This window comes from Doryrhamphus excisus, linkage group LG5, assembly GCF_037039965.1.
Source record: "Doryrhamphus excisus strain RoL-2023G ecotype Guam linkage group LG5, RoL_Dexc_Guam_v1.1, whole genome shotgun sequence".
NCBI lineage: Eukaryota > Metazoa > Chordata > Actinopteri > Syngnathiformes > Syngnathidae > Doryrhamphus > Doryrhamphus excisus.
The window spans coordinates 8,034,276-8,054,777 of NC_136361.1; the positions used below are offsets into that span (position 1 = coordinate 8,034,276).

Here is a 20,502-nt window from a genome sequence, read left to right on the forward strand (position 1 = left end):
ACAAGGAAGGGCTGATTTTGTTATACTTGGCTGCACGGCGGTCGAGTGGTTAGCGCGCAGACCTCACAGCTAGGAGACCAGGGTTCACTTCTACCCTCGGCCATCTCCGTGTGGAGTTTACATGTTCTCCCAGTGCATGCGTGGGTTTTCTCCGGGTACTCCGGTTTCCGCCCACATTCCAAAAACATGCTAGGTTAATTAGCGACTCCAAATTGTCCATAGGTATGAATGTGAGTGTGAATAGTTGTTTGTCTATATGTGCCCTGTGATTGGCTGGTGACCAGTCCAGGGTGTACCCCGCCTCTCGCCCGAAGACAGCTGGGATAGGCTCCAGCACCCCCGCGACCCTTGTGAGGAAAAGCGGTAGAAAATGAAGTGAAATGAAATGAAAACAGTGTTGGGCCTAAAATGGAGCCATGCGGCACCCCTTTAGTTGGTGTTTTCCGTCTTTACTTGCTGGACTCGGTTGTTTAAGTAGCTGCCAAACCAGTTACAGGAGTGTGATGACATTTGAGATGTTGTCCATCTACTGTATTTGTTTAACAATACTACTAACATTACTGTAAGATGTGTCTGGCAGATTTGACGATTTAGAAGCTAGAGGCTGATGCTTCTTTTGTAGATACGAAATCGATTTATTGGACCTTTGTAAGAAACTTTGCGAATGTCACTTTCCTCCACAGCAGCTTTGATATCTTCTTTAGGCAAGGAGAAGGACGAAGAAGGGCTGATGGTTTGAACGCTGACTGGTTTGTCTGCCACGGAGTTTCCAGACACAGAAAAGGAATCTGTACGTTTGACGGTATACTGGTAAAGCTTTTCCCTGAAAGCGCTACAAGTGTTTTGGTCTTTCCTAAAAAGCATAATGTAGCACTTTGGGAAGAAGTGACAGCCTAGGATTCCGTAGTTGGACATGAGTATGATCACCATCTCCACAGCTGGAAGATACACTCCAGATGTTGTGATGTACACAGGGATGAATAGCAGCCATGAGATGAGGTACAGCAGCATGCTGAAGGTGATGAATTTAGCCTCGTTGTACTGCTGTGGTAATTTACGCCCGATGAAAGCGCAGACGAAGCAAACGAAAGCTAACAGAGCTATATAACCCAGCATCACCCCAAAAACCAAATACGACCCTTCATAACAGTCTTCTAAAATAGTTTTTGGTTGCAAAATACTGTGACTGTATGGACTTTTGAGGACCAACCAGCTGATGCAAATAGCCGCCTGTACGCCCACACACGCGACGATAATTAAGACGGACTGGTAGACTTTCCGCAGAGCACCCTGAACGTTGATGTTCAACTGGAATGCCAGGAGGATCTTCAGGGATTTGACCAGGATGCAAGACACGCACAGAGTGAAGCTGATGCCAAAGAGCACTTGTCGCATTTTACACTGGAGATGGTTGGGCTTGCCGACAAACAGCACGGCGCTGATGAAACTGACGACCAGAGAGAAGAGGATGACCTGGTTCAGGGGCCCTCCGGAGGCCTTCACCACAGGGGTGTTTCGCTGATGCAGAAACAGAGCCGACACCATCAGAACCAGCACGATGCCTAGAGAGGAGAAGGTCAGGAGGACCACGGCGAAGCGGTCGTGCCACGAAAAGAAGATCCGCCTTTTACGCAAGCAAGTGGAACTTCCCTTGGGAGACCATTCTTCGTTTATGTCACAGCTCAGACACTGGTCCATATCTGGAAGGGGAAAGGAGGAAATAAAGGATTTTAGACAGAGGAAGACATCCATCGCTAAAAAAAAATTCAAAATTCAAATTCAAAAAAGAATTAAAAAATTAATTCATTCATAAATGATGACAAAATATTGAAAGAGAAGTTAATATGTAGTAGAACTTTTCATTTTCAATAAAAAAAGGGCCCAGTTTCCTCCATTCAACTTTTGCGCAAATCCAAGACTAAACAAAGAAAAATGAAAGCAATTCATTGAACGGTATTCAGTGGAACCTCAGTTAGCGTCTGCCCTGGTTAGTGTATTTTTGATTAATGCCACAATTTTGCCTTGGCTGCGATTGCCTAACCACCGGTCCAGGGTGGACCCCGCCTCTCGCCCGAAGACAGCCGGGATAGGCTCCAGCATGCCTCTGTGACCCTAGTGAGGATAAGCGGCATAGAAAATGAATGGATGGAAAGAATTTAAAAACAACCATTTTTTAAAATTGTTTATGTTGTTATACTGGGCTGCACGGCAGTCGAGTGGTTAGCGCGCAGACCTCACAGCTAGGAGACCAGGGTTCAATTCCACCCTCGGCCATCTCTGTGTGGAGTTTGCATGTTCTCCCCGTGCATGCGTGGGTTTTCTCCGGGTACTCCGGTTTCCTCCCACATTCCAAAAACATGCTAGGTTAATTAGTGACTCCAAATTGTCCATAGGTATGAATGTGAGTGTGAATGGTTGTTTGTCTATATGTATATGTGCCCTGTTATTGGCTGGCCACCAGTCCATGGAGTACCCCACCTCTCGCCCGAAGACAGCTGGGATAGGCTCCAGCACCCTCGTGAGGAAAAGCGGTAGAAAATGAAGTGAAATGAAATGAAAACAGTGTTGGGCCTAAAATGGAGCCATGCGGAACCCCTTTAGTTGGTGTTTTCCGTCTTTACTTGCTGGACTCGGTTGTTTAAGTAGCTGCCAAACCAGTTACAGGAGTGTGATGACATTTGAGATGTTGTCCATCTACTGTATTTGTTTAACAATACTACTAACATTACTGTAAGATGTGTCTGGCAGATGACTGGTTTGAGTTATGATGACTCAAATGATAAAAACACATTTCTCAATCTGCCCCAAATTGAACTAACATCACTTCATTCCTTTTGAGATGTCATGACATTGGTTACCATTATTTGCATGTGTGTGTGTGTGTGTGTGTGTGTGTGTGTGTGTGTAGGTGAGTTCCTTACCTGTATTGTTGGAGAAGTAGTTCTCAGTACAGTTAATACATTCATAACAACACGTATGTTGACCCTCTGCAGTTTTCTTGAACTCCCCAGGGATGCAGCTATTGGAACATTTTGAGAATATTTGCTGTGGGAAGAAGAAACGTGTGCATTTTTATTTCAAGCACGCTGCAAAAGGTTTTAGGACACCATTTGATTTGTTGTTTTAGCAACGCTATTGATGCTATTGATACTCGGGCCTAACATTCATTCATTCATTTTCTACCGCTTATCCTCATGAGGGTGCTGGAGCCTATCCCAGCTGTCTTCAGGCGAGACGGTACACCCTGTTATGTCACTGTTAAGTTTGAGGAAATTGTATTCAATCCATATAGACAAACAACCATTCACACTCACATTCATACCTACAATAAAGGTAATTTAGAGTCTCCAATTAACCTAGCATGTATGTTTTTGGAATGTTTGAGGAAAGCAAAGTACCCACGCATGCTCGTCTCGATTCCTGGCAGCGTAATTGTTGTTCACTGCAGTGTAAAGAATGAATAACAGGAATGTAATATGAATATAGGGGTGTTATTTCATATCTATGGGGCTCTAATAATGGTAATGGTTTTATTTCATTTGAACATGCATCAGATTACAATTGAGTGCATCCCATAATCAGTTCACAGTTCCACATGTCCAAAAGGAGTAGGAAGAAGCAAAGCTTATTAAATCCTACCCCTCCATCTGGTACTTTTACAATTACTAACTGTTACATTTGTTCACTTCCTGCTTTCCATAATACAGTTTAAGGTTTTTTTTGTTTTTTAATAATGCACCTCGTACCGAAGTACAAGGTGATATGAGCATCCAATGCCATAATGGGTACCATAGTAAGTGTCAATATAGTGATATATATAGCACATCATGACTGGTTCAAGACTCTTCATCCTTGTATTTAGCAAACATCAACTGCTTGTATTGTTTCTTTAATTGGCTCATCGTTGTGCATTGTTTGAGGTCCTTACTCAATCCATTCCATAGTTTGATTCCACATACTGAAATGCTATGGCTAGCATAACGTAGTCCTAGCATAGAAGTGTTTCAAATGTACTTCTTCCCTGAGATCATATTTCTCCTCTCTTGTAGAGAAGTATTGGATGACATTTTTAGCTAATTGCTTATTTTTAGCCTTATCCATTATTTTAGCTGTTTGAAGATGAACTATATCAGCAAGTTGAAGTATTTGTGATTTTAGAAATAAGGAGTTAGTATGTTCTCTGTAGGCGGCATTATGAATTATCCATACTGACCTTTTTTGCAGTACATTTAGCCAGTGAAGATTGCTTTTATAGTTATTAGCCCATATTTCCACACAATAAGTAAGATATGGTAGAACCAGAGTAATGTACAGTATTTAGAAAGCCAAACAGGTTTTCTATGCTGTAACTATGAAAATTTTCCATTCATTAACAGTGAATCCTATATTGCAGAAATTAATTTATCGTGGTCGGGTCCGGAGTCAAGTAGCCACTACATACAAGGGACTACTGTACTTCTTTGTGTTTATTAAAAGTAATTACAATGACCCACCTGTAAATCCTGAAAACGCTTGGCGGTGTCGCTGTCCATTACGGTGAAGCTGTTGTCATGTGTGAGGTACTCGGCCACGATGTCATTGACCTGAATTTTCCCTTCAAGGGATGTCCACATGGTGACATCATAACCTTGGTTGATGTCTCCTTGGTTGTCAAACGCATATATCCTCCCTTGATGTTCAAATTCATGGTTCCAAAGTGCTTCTAGTACCTGCGGAGGAAGCAATAATTTTCAATAGCGATAAAGATACGGGAATATGTGGATAATGAAGATGATGACTGTGGAGGATCTTGTCAGACGTGGCCTGAAGCACAGTCTAAAAATAGAATTTAACAACCAAAATGGAAAAATCTATAGTAATTTTACAAGAATAAAGTCAAAATATGACAAGAAAAAAGTGGTAATTTTACGATCATAACATAGCATGGTGAGAATTCAATTGGGTTTAATTCAATTTGTTTCTAAAGCAGATATCGCGTGAAAACAGAACCAACTGAAACCACACGAGGAATTAGGCGAGGAAAAACTCCCTCTGGGGATGAAACCTCGGACAGAAGCCTAGCTCTGTGGGGCGGCTGTCTATCTCGACCAGAGCTGGAAAGTCCAAGCAACATAGAGGAGTGTTTCTGCTACTATCTTATCAGGGGTCCATTCTAACTGTGTGCTTTAGAGCAGGGGTCTCAAACACGCGGCCCGCGGGCCAAATGTGGCCCGCAGGACACTAGTTTGAGGCCCCCGCCTTGATATGAAAGTTTAATGTTAGTTGCAAGTTTGATATGGATGCCGTATGGCAGGGGTACTCACACTTTTTCAGCATGCGAGCTACTTTTAAAATGACAGAGTCAAAATGATCTACCCACTACAAAAATGCAAAACATCTATTTATTTTCATGTATTGAGGATTATTTGTACGTACAATGTATGTTGATGTACCTTACATAACCAAATGAGCCAATATTGCAAAACACACATAATTAACTATTAACATTTTTTGTAATTACCTGAGTTTACTTTGATGACTTGCACTGAATTGAATCAGCCAGGGATGCATAGTCCGGACAGTAGCTGCTGATAGCCAGGTTAGCCAGGTTAGCCAGGCAAACGCACTTCGAAAAAGACATTGTGAAAAAAAAAGTCCACCTCTCATTCCGTATGGAAGTGATATGTTTTTGCCTTTTTACTTGGTCCAGCTACTTCACTCATTTTAGTGACCATAAACTTTAGCCAGGGCTTAAAATCTGACACTATTCGCCGACTAGCTTAGCACTTTGCATCGTTGTTTACGCATGAGCGGTGACCTAAAGGTCAAAATTCAGTTGTCATCTGACTGGTTGTCCTGTATGTCAATCAAGTAACGGGGATGGATGATAGGCTGACATCGTAAGTTCTGCTGCACTTAGAGACGTTGTTTGATTTGATTGGTCACCCGAAGGGCAACATTCAGTTGTCATCTGAATGGCTGCCCTGTATATCAATCAAGTGACGGCATTGATGCTAGGATGATATTTTTTTAATGTCACGCCGCGATCGACCAGCGATCGACCAGTACCACCTCCGCAATCGACCGGTAGATCGCGATCGACTTAATGAGCACCCCTGCTGTATGGTATCATGTGCCCAGAAAAAATTATTACATTTGATTCATGTTCACGTTAAAGGTTAAATAACTGTTAATAGTTATCCTCCCTGTCTGTGTGGAAGTGGTAAGTTTTGGGCTATTTAAGTTTAAAGGAAATAACTTGAAGGCTACCGTTTAGGTCACTAGCTCTCTAGTTTGCGAGTTAGCATGTATCTCAAGACCCTGCAGTTGCGCAATATGTTGTAAATAAAAAGAGTATAAATGTGACTATAGTCGTGTTTTGTCATGTCTACAGGGCTCTAATAATGCTTTGTTCATTTTAATCTGAAAAAAATAATTTGTCTACCCACCAACTATATGTGGTTTCTTAAGTTTTTATTATTTGCCATTTTATTATTATTATTAGATTCATTTATTTATTACTGATTGATTGATTTTCTTTATTCTTGATTTGTTTATTTATTTTTCATCTTATTTTGTGTAGAAAAATAAAAAGTAAGATATTTGAGAACAGTGGAATGTTTTATCAGAGCTTTTCTTGTAGAAAATCAAAACCAAAGCAAAGTTTATTAATTTTTCTGTTTTTAATAAATGCGTTTTTTGTTTTGTTTTTTTGGAAACCCAGTCTCACCCAGACCCTAGCTCCAGTGGCCCCCAGGTAAATTGAGTTCGAGACCCCTGGTCTAATTCTTCAACAACTTGTGAAGGAAAAGAGCAAAAAGTGATGAACCAGTGCCTCCTAAACAAGTATTTTATTAGCAGCAGCAAATCAAATGATGGCACAGGTGAGTGAATCACATTGCTGTGACAATTTGAAGTGGTCACAATGAAACACCACCGATTAGATCCAATACCAAGTGCTGATTTTGCACAAGCTACAAAATCTAGCGCTTCCATTTCTCGGAGTATTTTCATCACCTTTGCTTCACAAATTATTGTTTGACCATTGAGCATTTTTTTCTGGATTCAAAACACTTTACTAGTACACAAATGTGTCTATTCAATAATGTTTCATTGTGGTGCACAACTTCTAAAAGGCAAAGTGCCTAGAAGTCTCTTGACAATCCAGATTTCCATGCAAAGTCATGATCTATGTAGGAAAACAACCACAAGAAATGATAATCATTTCATCTTTATTCGAGATTCTCATGTGATGCCACAAAAATGAGATGATATCATTATGGCAGTCTTTTCATTTTACAAGAGGCAAGTTGGGGCAAGTAGTTCTCACCTTAAGGATTCCCCATGGGCAAGTCATTTTTGTTTTTAATGTAGAGCCCTGTTATTCATTGATATATTTATGAAAAACCTGATGTCAAATGCTTGTTAGGTTTTGGAATGGAACCAGTGTTTTTGAGATACAATGTGCCCTCTAGTAGTAAGTCGGAAGAACTTGGAAATTTTTGTTTTCTTTGGATTTTTGCAGCTCTTTCGCAGCATTAATTCAAAAATGCGCAAACACAGAAGCCTCTTATAGATTACGTAATTTGTCAGGTTGCTTTAGTGTTTACTTTCTATTTATTATATGGATTTGTGATTTCCCTTGTGTTTATTTCAAGACAGCACTACCAGGAATCAAATGTTTCCTCATTGTTGTTCCTGGCAGTTGTCGTCCGCCAACATTTTTTATCTTCTGTCGTTTTGATTCCCGCTCTGTGTGTGTGTGTGTTTGTGTGTGCGTGTGTTTGTGTGGCGTCTTTGTCATACCATTTGCAGCCCGTGGCTCCTTTTTTTTAATTGGCCTGTGGCACATTCTAAAAATAGACTATAATAAGTAAACCTAAAATAAAACTCAACATCAGCAAAAATAGAAAATCAGCAGTAATTGAATAGAGTCAATATTATTATTATATTATGATATGCGGATATATAATGCAAAATTGATATATTAAAAGAAGTTTTTTTTAAAGACATAAAACAAAATAAATTGGGTTGTAGAAGAAGTTATGACTTTATGGGAATAAAGTTAATATATTATGGTAATAAAATCCTAATTATATGAGAAGAATATTTTCATGAAAAAAGTTGAAATAGCTTAAATAGCGGAAATAGAGATTAGGAACCACATCTTCCAGATGTCCTGGTTGTGTGGCTAATATGCTAACCACTTGGTTAGCATGTATATTGTCATTACTGGTTTATTTGGGGGGCTGCACGGCAGTCGAGTGGTTAGCGGAGAGACCTCACAGCTAGGAGACCGGGGTTCAATTCCACCCTCGGCCATCTCTGTGTGGAGTTTGCATGTTCTCCCCGTGCATGCGTGCGTTTTCTCCGGGTACTCCGGTTTCCTCCCACATTCCAAAAACATGCTAGGTTAATTGGCCACTCCAAATTGTCCATAGGTATGAATGTGAGTGTGAATGGTTGTTTGTCTATATGTGCCACCAGTCCAGGGTCCAGGGTTGCCCGAAGACAGCTGGGATAGGCTCCAGCACCCCCGCGACCCTTGTGAGGAAAATGAATGAATTAATGGTTTATTTGGTGTGGAAAAAATGTTCATTCATTCATTCATTCATTTTCTACCACTTATCCTCACAAGGGTCACGGGGGTGCTGGAGCCTATCCCAGCTGTCTTCGGACAAGAGGTGGGGTACACTCTGGACTGGTGGCCAGCCAATCACAGGGCACATATAGACAAACAACCATTCACACTCACATTCATATTTTAAAACGCACCTTTCATTTCTTACTACTATGAGGCCCTCAGTTTGGCCACCCCTGTCCTCGACTTTCAGCAAGGTAATTAATAAGGTAATTATGAATCAAATTTGGTTGATTAACTTTCCTTACCTCCCAAGGTTGCAGGCTGCCTGGCGCCTTGCAGTCTCTGCTCCTACAGATGGACGCCACAGCTTGAGCGACGGCACTCACGGCCATTTCAGTACTCAACGTTAACGCCTTGTTCATGTTTTCTTTGAGGGTCTTCACCACTTCAGATGCCAGGTCAGCGTCTCCAGAAACGCTACTTTCATTCACCATGTGGAAGACTTCTTCCAGGAAAGTGTTGTTCAACATGTTCTTGTATCCAGTTGTCTCCAGCTGGTTCAGGTACTCGTAGAAAGAGAGCAGATTTCCTGTCTTGAAGTTGAATCCCACAACGTGTCCGATGTCTTCAAGACTTAAATCCCCCTGCACATGGCCCGAGGAGGACCAACTATCGCTTGCCACCCACACTCTTCTCATGTCCCCCATGCTTTGTCCCGTTCTCAGCATCGTGTTCCTCAGTTCCTGGTAAAGGTCTCTCATCTGACTTGACGTTACAAAAGACACAATGACCTGTGCTTTTGGGTTTTGGGAGATTGTTAATGCAGTCTGTTTGATAGCAGAGATCACCGTGCCATCTGAGCCAGTATGGGGAAGGATAGATCTGAATGCGATACAGATCCCGTTCTCAGACGCTTGAGATGCAAAACGTTCAAGCGCCGAGCGTCCGTAATCGCCATCCGTGACAACTATTCCCACCCAGTTCCAACCGTTGAGGTTGAGAAGCCTGACCATGGCGGCCGTCTGGTGTTCGTCGTTAGGAACCGTCCTCATGAAAGTCGGGAAACGCCGCTTGTCGCTCAGAGTCACAGATGTTGATGAGTAACTTATCTGCAGAAAAGAAACACATCATTTCTCGATTAGGGAATGCGCATAAGTGCATGGCTGGATCTGACATATCTGCCATAGCCCAGGGTTAGGGTTAGGGGGTTTAGGGTTAGGGCTTGGCCTAGGGTTAGGGTTAGGGTTGGGCCTAGGGTTAGGGTTAGGGTTAGGGCTGGGCCTAGGGTTAGGGTTGTGCCTAGGGTTAGCATTAGGGTTAGGTTAGGGTTGGGGTTAGGCTTAGTGGGTTAGGGGGTTAGGGGGTTAGGGTTAAGGGTTAGGGTTAGGGGGTTAGGGTTAGGGGGGTTAGGGTTAGGGTTAAGGTTAGGGGTTAGGGGTTAGGGGTTAGGGTTAGGGTTAGGGTTAGGGTTAGGGTTAACCCTAAAATTGGTAATGGTTAGGGTTTTATTTCATTTGGACATGCATCAGATTACAATTGAGTGCATCCCATAATCAGTTCACAGTTCCACATGTCCAAAAGGAGTAGGAAGAAGCAAATCTTATTAAATCCTACCCCTCCATCTGGTACTTTTACAATCACTAACTGTTACATTTGTTTACTTCCTGCTTTCCATAATACAGTTTAAGGTTTTTTTGGGTTTTTTTTAATAATGTGCCTCGTACCAAAGTAGGAGGTGATATGAGCATCCAATGCCATAATGTGTACCATAGTAAGTGTCAATATAGTGATATATATAGCACATCATGACTGGTTCAAGACTCTTCATCCTTAGCAAACATCAACTGCTTGTATTGTTTCTTGAATTGGCTCATCGTTGTGCATTGTTTGAGGTCCTTACTCAATCCATTCCATAGTTTGATTCCACATACTGAAATGCTATGGCTAGCATAACGTAGTCCTAGCTTAGAAGTGTTTCAAATGTACTTCTTCCCTGAGATCATATTTCTCCTCTCTTGTAGAGAAGTATTGATGACATTTTTAGCTAATTGCTTATTTTTAGCCTTATGCATTATTTTAGCTGTTTGAAGATGAACTATATCAGCAAGTTGAAGTATTTGTGATTTTAGAAATAAGGAGTTAGTATGTTCTCTGTAGGCGGCATTATGAATTATCCTTACTGACCTTTTTTGCAGTACATTTAACCAGTGAAGATTGCTTTTATAGTTATTACCCCCAAAAATTGATATATTAAAGGAAGGAAAAACTTTGTTTTTTTTAAAGACATAAGAGAAAATAAATCGGGTTGTAGAAGAAGTTATGACTTTATGGAAATAAAGTCCAAATATTATGGTAATAAAATCCTAATTATATGAGAAGAATATTTTCATGAAGAAAGTTGAAATAGCTTATATAGCTGAAATAGAGACTAGGAGCCACATCTTCCAGATCTCCTGGTTGTGTGGCTAATATGCTAACCACTTGGTTAGCATGTATATTATCATTACAGGTTTATTTGGTGTGGAAAAAGTGTTCATTCATTCATTCATTCCTTCATTTTCTACTGCTTATCCTCAAGAGGGTCAAGGAGGTGCTGGAGCCTATTCCAGCTGTCTTCGGGCAAGAAGCGGGGTACACCCTGGACTGGTGGCCAGCCAATCACAGGGCACATATAGACAAACAACCATTAACACTCACATTCATACCTATGGACAATTTGGAGTCGCCAATTAACCTAGCATGTTTTTGGATTGTGGGAGGAAACCGGAATACCCGGTGGACGGTAGAGTTGGAGAATTATACCAGATAACTTTGGTAATAATAATAATAATAATACATTTTATTTGTATTACGCTTTTCAAGATACTCAAAGACACTTTATAGAAGAATGAAGTTGAATAAAGCAAGTAAACAGAATAGAAGACACACCAAAATACAACATTCATTGGTTAATACACAGTTAAAACATGAGTAAAAGCGGGGCGGGGCACAGCAGTCAGGTATAAAAAGTTAGACATTAAAAACAGATTTAAAGAGGTGGGTTTTTAGTTGTTTTTTGAAACTGGGAAGGTCAGGGCAAGCACGGAGTGAATGGGGCAAAGAGTTCCAGAGGGTGGGGGCAGCGATGGAGAAGGCTCTGTCTCCCCAGGTTCGGAGCTTGGTCTTACAGGGGAGGTTTGAGTCTGAGGAGCGAAGGGGACCCAGGGGATTATGTGGATGGAGCAGGTCTGTGAGATATGGGGGGGTCAGATCGTGGAGGGCTTTGTAGGTGATGAGAAGAACTTTGAAGTGAATGCGTTGGGGGACGGGAAGCCAGTGGACAGGGGTAATGTGTTGACGGGGGCGGGTGGAGGTGAGGAGGCGGGCAGCGGAGTTGTGAATATATTGTAGTTTGTTGAGGGTTTTGGAAGGTGTACCGTAGAGAATACTGTTGCAGTAGTCCATTCTGGTTGGGATGAATGCGTGGATCAGGGATTCAGTGGCAGAGAATGTAAGTGATGGACGGAGTCGGGCTATGGTCTTAAAATGGAAAAATGCAGTCCGGGTTAACTGTTTGATGTGGGGTTCAAATGAAAGGGTGGGGTCCAGGAGGATACCAAGGTTGCGGATGAGCGGGGATGGAGTGAGGGTGGCGCTGTCAAATTGAAGATGGAAATTATGGGTGGGCGCTGTGGTGTTTTTGGGACCGATGATGATATCTGTTTTGTCACGATTAAGTTTGAGAAAATTTTGTTCCATCCAAGTTTTGATATCAGCTAAGCGGTTTGGTGAGGGTGGAGTAGATGTTGGAGGTGATGGAGGTGGTAAAACTGTATAGTTGAATATCATCGGCGTAGCTGTGGAAATTGAGGCCATGTCGACGGATGATATTGCCAAGTGGAAGGATGTAGAGGATGAAGAGAAGAGGACCAAACACCGAACCTTGGGGAACACCTTGAGGTAAAGGGGCTATGGAGGAGGAGCAGCTATTTATGTGCACAAACTGTTGACGATTGGTGAGGTATGATTGGAGCCAGGACAGAGCAGAATCAGTGATATTGAGGCTGGTTTTGAGGCGGAACAGGAGGATAGAGTGACTAATGGTGTCAAAGGCTGCAGTGAGGTCTAGGAGGATGAGGATGGTAAGATGGCCGGAATCGGAGGAGAGAAGAAGATCATTGGTGATTTTAAGAAGAGCTGTTTCAGTACTGTGTTTGGGACGGAAACCGGACTGGAAGGATTCAAACAGGCTGTTGGAGTTGAGGTGAGATTGAAGTTGAGCAGCTATGACACGTTCAAGGATTTTGGACAGAAAGGGGAGGTTGGATATGGGACGGAGATCGGGATTGGAGAGGTTATTGGGATCGAGACCAGTCTTTTTGAGTGTGGGGGTCTTTATAGCATGTTGGAGTCTTTATACCGGTTAGTATTTCAGTGAGTTGCATGGGTGAGATAGGTGTGAATTTGGAGAGTGGGTGGAGCCAGATAGCAGAGGGTCAGGGGGAAGCGAGTGAGCCGAGGGGGGGTTTAGGGAGCTGTATATTTTGGTAATTTTGGACTGGAAGTAGGTTAAGAAGTTGTTGCATTTGGTGGTGGTGAAGGATGAGGAGGAGTTGTCATTTGGCTTTAGCAGTGTGTTGATTGTTGAAAAAAGGGATTTAGGATTGTTGGAACTTGATGTAATCAGATTGGAGTAGTATTGTGAGCGGGCAGTGTTTAAGGCATCTTTATATTGCTGTAGAAAGCTCTGTGTAAGCTTGGAGATGAACAGTTAGGCCAGATTTCTTGTACAGTCTCTCAAGCTGGCGTTTACGGGTCTTCATATTATGGAGCTGAGGGGTGTACCAGGGGGCAGTGTGGGAGAAGGACACCAATTTGTTTTTTTTAGGGGCCAGTTCATCAAGACAGGAGGAAAGGTTATTGTTGTAGTAGGAGACAAGTTCAGAGGGGTCCTCGGACAGCGGGGGAGGGGAGACAGCAAATTTTGTGGTTAGAAGTGAGGTAAGGGTATGAGGGTTGATGGATTTGGGATTCCTGAAGGTTATTTCACGTTTGATTTTTGAGACACTAAGAGATGTGTGTAAATCAAATGTGATGGCCAGATGGTCTGATATGTGCAGGTTATGGCTAGTGAGGTTGTGAATATTGATACCAGTAGAGCAGACAAGATCCAGGATGTGTCCTCTGGTGTGGGTGGGGAAGTTAACTTGTTGAGTGATGGAGAAACAGCTGAGAAGATCAAGGAATTCTGTCGCAGGTTAGGAGTTGGAATTGTCAATATGAAGGTTGAAATCACCGAGCAGAAGGATGGATGATGAGATCGCATTTAATTGGGTGATGAGGTCCGTAAAATCTGATAGGAAAGAAGAATCTTGGCTGCGGGAGAGTGGGCGAAGATTTGTCAAATTTGCGTGTTTATTGTTGTAATAGCGGAGTCCAGTCGGGCGGTATGACCAGTGGGATGGGGTCTTGTTTGTAGGTGAAACAACAGGCTGAAAAGTAGAGCAAGCAGTAGCAGGGTGCAGTGAACGCTGTGGCCTGCAGGAGGAGCTGTGGGTAAAATTGTAGCGGGATATGGAAGAAGAGAAAGGGGGGAGTGTCTGATTAAATGTAAATAGTCACGCACTGTGAACAGCGTGTTGTAAGTCAAGAAAAGATCAAGAAAACTTAAGATCAAGAAAACTTAGATACAACATGACTGACAACATAATATTGACTAACAATATAGACTTTGGAGATCCAATAACAATCGTTATCTTTTGTGTCGCTTTAACCCTTAAATGCATAAGTGGGTCAAAAATGACCCGCTCAGGTTGTTTTCCTGAAATATCTTTGTAATTACAAATTGTTATCATTTCATATCATGCCGTTCACATTTTTAACTTATCTTTTATACATTTTAAGAAATTTTAGTTTTTGTGTTACTACCCCAACCTTCCATAAGTGGGTCAAAAATGACCCCGTCAGGTTTTCTTGAAATATCTTTGTAATGAAAAATTTTTATCATTTCATATTCCAGGCATTCCTCAAAAACGTATTTTTCATATCATGCCAGTCACATTTTTAACTTACCTTTATGCAACACACAATGGATCCTCACATTTTCTATTGTTGTACGGGGTCATTTTCCTTTTCAAAGATGTAAAAAAGTGAAAAATGAAGATGTTTCTAACATGAAATCATTCTTGTGTGGTCCTAAATATAATACTAAATATCATACAAGTGATTATTCCAAACCAAAATGGCAAAATTGGCATAAAAAGGCATTGATTCTAGTATGGGTGATTTTTGAGCCACTTATGGAAGAGTGTAGGGTCCAGTCACTCGTACATCTAAGGGTTAATTAGCATCAGCTAGGCTACAGTTATGGATGTGTGTGTGGATTGATACTTATACTCAACACTAACCTGAGGGATCATGTCGAGGGTCAGCTGCCTGGCAACAGCAATAGACATTTCGGAAAAGGCAGCGCCAATGACGGCGACAACCGGCTGCTCGCATGTAGGATCGCACTGTGCCTGCTGGATGAGGGCGGTGGTGGCCCTGAGACCCGTGCTGACATCTGTGCAGGAGTCTTGGATTTGATAGCCCAGCGTGACGTTAGCGTCCATCAGTAAAGGAGATTGATTCATCTTCTCGATGGCGTTGATCATAGCCAGAGTGAGCGCCACCGTTCCAGTTTTGAGCCTGTGTGTGCAATTATTTATTAATACCACAAATTCAGATTTTAGGGTTTTCAAACACGAACACCCAAAAAACCCCAAATGAATATGACTAGCATGCCCAGCGGGAGCTTTTGTTTCATGCAAAATGATCTTGCCTTATTTTCCATCTGGTTTAACTTGCTCCAAAATGTTTGTAGTCACACAAGGCCCATGCAGTCACAAGTATCATTTTTGTGATTACGAGCTGACTCTCACAGCAATAGAGTACATACAGTGAAGAAAATAAGTATTTGAACACCCTGCTATTTTGCTATTTCTCCCACTTAGAAATCATGGAGGGGTCTGAAATTTTCATCGTAGGTGCATGTCCACTGTGAGAGAGATAAACTAAAAAGAAAAATCCAGAAATCACAATGCATGATTTTTTAACAATTTATTTGTGTGATACAGCTGCAAATAAGTATTTGAACACCTGAGAAAATGAATGTTAATATTTGGTACAGTAGCCTTTGTTTGCTATTACAGAGGTCAAACGTTTCCTGTAGTTTTTCACCAGGTTTGCACACACTGCAGGAGGGATCTTGGCCCACTCCTCCACACAGATCTTCTCTAGATCAGTCAGGTTTCTGGGCTGTCGCTGAGAAACACGGAGTTTGAGCTCCCTCCAAAGATTTTCGATTGGGTTCAGGTCTGGAGACTGGCTGGGCCATGCTAGAACCTTGATATGCTTCTTACGGAGCCACTCCTTGGTTTTCCTGGCTGTGTGCTTCGGGTCGTTGTCGTGTTGGAAGACCCAGCCACGACCCATCTTCAATGCTCTGACAGAGGGAAGGAGGTTGTTCCCCAAATTCTCACAATACACGGCCCCAGTCATCCTCTCTTTAATGCAGTGCACTCGTCCTGTCCCATGTGCAGAAAAACACCCCCAAAGCATGATGCTACCACCCCCATGCTTCACAGTAGGGATGGTGTTCTTCGGATTGTACTCTTCATTCTTCTTCCTCCAAACACGCTTATTGGAATTATGACCAAAAAGTTCTATTTTGGTCTCATCTGACCATAAAACTTTCTCCCATGACTCCTCTGTATCATCCAAATGGTCATATGCAAACTTAAGACGGGCCTTGACATGTGCTGGTTTAAGCAGGGGAACCTTTCGTGCCATGCATGATTTCACATCATGACGTCTTAGTGTATTACCTACAGTAACCTTGGAAACGGTGGTCCCAGCTCTTTTCAGGTCATTGACCAAGTCCTGTCGTGTAGTTCTGGGCTGATTCCTCACCTTTCTTAGAATCATTGAGACCCCACGAGGTGATATCTTGCATGGGGCTCCACTCCGATTGAGATTGACCGTCATGTTTAGCTTCTTCCATTTTCTAATGATAGCTCCAACAGTGGACCTTTTTTCACCAAGCTGCTTGGTAATTGCTCCGTAGCCCTTTCCAGCCTTGTGGAGGTGTACAATTTTGTCTCTGGTGTCTTTGGACAGCTCTTTGGTCTTCGCCATGTTACAAGTTAAAGTCTTACTGATTGTATGGGGTGGACAGGTGTCTTTATGCAGCTAACAACCTCAAACAGGTGCATCTGATTCAGGATGATACATGGAGTGCAGGTGGACTTCTAATGGGCAGACTAACAGGTCTTTCAGGGTCAGAATTCTAGATGATACACAGGTGTTCAAATACTTATTTGCAGCTGTATCACACAAATAAATTGTTAAAAAATCATGCATTGTGATTTCTGGATTTTTCTTTTTAGTTTATCTCTCTCACAGTGGACATGCACCTACGATGAAAATTTCAGACCCCTCCATGATTTCTAAGTGGGAGAAATAGCAAAATAGCAGGGTGTTCAAATACTTATTTTCTTCACTGTAAGGAAGTGGGGCTATCCTGTGAGGGCCACACGGTGAAAAATGAAAGGAAGTGCAACTTTGCATGAATTTATACGTCATTCAACAATACGGGAGAAAAAGCATTTTATTATAATCAGATTTTCTCTTTGCTGTTTTTTTCCACATCGGTGCTGTTTTTTGGTTTAAATTTAATATTTAAATTTTCATCTTAAATAATCTTAATAATTATGAGTTTATTCCAATTATATTTTGAATTTATTCTCATAAATGTACGGCTGTTTTTATTTCTTTCTGCTGTTGTTTTTTTCCAACTATTTCAATTACCAGCCCTAACCCTTAAACCCTAACCCCGAACTCTAATCAGAACCCTCTAACCCTAACCCTAAGCCCCTAGCCCCTAACCCCTAACCCCCTACCCCCTAACTCTACCCCTAACGCTAACCCTCTAACCCTATCCCCTAACCCTAACAATCTAACCAGAACCCCTAACTCTAACCCTGTAACCCTCTAACTCTCTAACCCTCTAACCCGCTAACCCCAACCTCTAACCCTCTAACCCTATCCCGAATGCTAACCCTAACCCCTAACCCTCTAACCCCTAACTCTAATGATCTAACCAGAACCCCTAACTCTAACCCTCTAACCCTCTAACCTTAACCCCTAACGCTAATCCCTAACACTAACCTCTAACGCTAACCCCAATGTCTAACCCCTAACCATCTAACCAGAAGCCCTAACTCTAACCCTATAACCTTCTCACCCTCCCCCCCTCTAACCCTAACTCCTAACACTAGCCCTAAAACCAAAACTCTAACCATCTAACCCTAACCCTCTAACCCCTAACCCGCTAACCTTAACCCCTAACGCTAACCCCCTAACCCTATCCCCTAACCCTAACGATCAAACCAGAACCCCTAACTCTAACCCTGTAACCCTGTAACCCTGTAACCCTGTAACCCTGTAACCCTGTAACCCTGTAACCCTGTAACCCTGTAACCCTGTAACCCTGTAACCCTGTAACCCTGTAACCCTGTAACCCTGTAACCCTGTAACCCTGTAACCCTGTAACCCTGTAACCCTGTAACCCTGTAACCCTGTAACCCCTAACCTCTAACCCTCTAACCCTATCCCTAATGCTAACCCAAACCCCAACCCCTAGCCCTAAAACCAAACTCTAACCATCTAACCCTAACCTGTAAACTAACCCTAACCCTCTAACCCTCTAACCCCTAACCCTCTAACCTTAACCCCTAACGCCAACCCCTTACGCTAACTCCAAACCATCTATCCAGAACCCCTAACTCTAACCCTAACCCCTATCCCTCTGACCCTCTCACCCTCTCACCCTCTAACCCTCTCACCCTCTAACCCTAACTCCTAACACTAACACCTAACACTAGCCCTAAAACCAAAACTCTAACCATCTAACGCTAACCCTCTTACCTTAACCCCTAACGTCTAACCCCTAACCATTTAACCAGAACCCCCAACTCTAACCCCTATCCCTCTAACCCTAAGTCTGAACCTCTAATTCCAAACCCTGTAACCCTAACCACCAAGTTTCCAACTGTCAAACCCTAACTTATCATCATATTTTTTATGTTATATACGATTATAAAATTTCACCAAACTACTTTTCCCCAAATGACAAGTTTATTTAGTTTTGTTTGTCATACCTATGGACAATTTGGAGTGGCCAATTAGCTGAGCTAGTTTTTGGAATGTGGGAGGAAACCGGAGTTCCCGGAGAAAACCCACACACACATGGGGAGAACATGCAAACTCCACACAGAGGGTGGAATCGAATTTGGGCCTTGTGGGTGGTCAATTTCTTTTTCAACCTTATTTATACACGCTAACCACCACAAATATATTCGCAACATAATATAATACTATAATTATAATAATACATTAAAATACAAAATAATAAAATATACATAAATATATGTAAATACATAAAAAATTAAAATAAACAAAAATAAATATAATTAAAAATATACTATATATAAATATATGTAAATATATAATAAATAATATAAAAATAAAATATATATATAAATATAATAAAAATATACTGTATATTATAATATATATCATATTAACAAATAAATACATAATAATAATGAAAATGAATAAGGAAGAAAGTTTACAAAACAAACAAACTTACCCAAAACATGTGTGAACGTGGGGAGCAAAGGTCTGATCGTTTTTGTCAACGCCTCGATGAACCGGGAATATTCCTCCAATAACAACATCCCCCATGGCTGTTACTCGGAATGCTTTAGTATCATTCTCCAAGGCATCGCCTTTCCTCAAAATCATACAGACAATAACTATGTGTAAAAAAATGAGGGAATAAACAGAGGCCATAGTGTCGCCTCTGGTTGTCTGTGTTTTCTGAAAAGAAATTTCCCTCCCTCCTTCCTTTCTTTCTTTCTCTCTTTCTGGCTACACTGCACCTCTTCACCTCAGGCAAGGTGAGACATTTGGAAGCATCTTTGCTTCCTCATTCACAGACCTCTATTCTCATTTTCTCTCTCTCTCTCCGTGCCCTGCCCACGCATGACGCTGTCTTTCATCAACATACAGCATTACTCGTTGTGCATAAACATATTTTCGTCAGGCGCTGACTCATTGAACAAGGATTAGGGCACGGTGGCAGGAAGTGCTCTAGAAATAAAATGAACACTTTCTGGTCATAAATAATAGTAAAAATATACACTCCCATAGACTACATTAGACTACACATATATGCTAAGAAGATACATTATATACAGTAAATATATTTAAATTTCACATACATGGCAAAAATTAGAAAAAAAAATTTTCATCGAGTTTATTTCCAGAATATTTTGACATTATTCTCACAATATTATAACTTTTTCCGCAACCTACTTTTCCTTGTAACGTTTTTTTTCTTGAATATTTCAACTCTTTGCTACTAAAGTGATTTATTTTATTTTATTTTTCCTCATAATATTATGAGTTTATTCTCAAAAAATTGCAAATATATTTGCCTTTTTTCCTTGAATATTTTGACTTTATGCAACTTCTTTCTCATAATATTTTTGAGGCAGAAAATGAATAAATTAATTTTAACTCTTTGCTACTAAAGTGATTTATTTTATTTTATTTTTCCTCATAATATTATGAGTTTATTCTCTAAAAATTGCAAATATATTTGCCATCGGAATACAACTTTTTTCCTTGAATATTTTGACTTCATGCAACTTCTTTCTCATAATATTTAGCTTGTATTTATATTTCCATTTTAGCTGTTGTTTTTTTTCCAACAATTTAAACTTTCAATTTTTTTTAAATAAAATTTGGACTTCATTCACTTTTTTCCCCTGCCTAATTAAAAAAAAAACAATTTGCAACTTTATTTGGTTGTGTTTGTCTCATAATATTACGACAAAAACAATGAAAACATTTCT

The 20,502-nt window shown here is 41.2% G+C and overlaps 1 protein-coding gene across 1 annotated transcript; it reads right to left on the reverse strand.

Moving 5' to 3' along the window:
• Positions 1-397: 397 nt before the first annotated feature.
• On the reverse strand, positions 398-19,546 carry gprc6a (G protein-coupled receptor, class C, group 6, member A). The gene is made up of 6 exons (XM_058053882.2): positions 19,233-19,546; positions 14,950-15,229; positions 8,869-9,672; positions 4,494-4,709; positions 2,922-3,045; positions 398-1,700 (listed from the first exon to the last, which is right to left on the reverse strand). The coding sequence occupies exons 1-6, from the start codon at positions 19,433-19,435 to the stop codon at positions 598-600; spliced, it is 2,730 nt and encodes a 909-aa protein (XP_057909865.2). The 5' UTR covers positions 19,436-19,546; the 3' UTR covers positions 398-597.
• Positions 19,547-20,502: the final 956 nt, after the last annotated feature.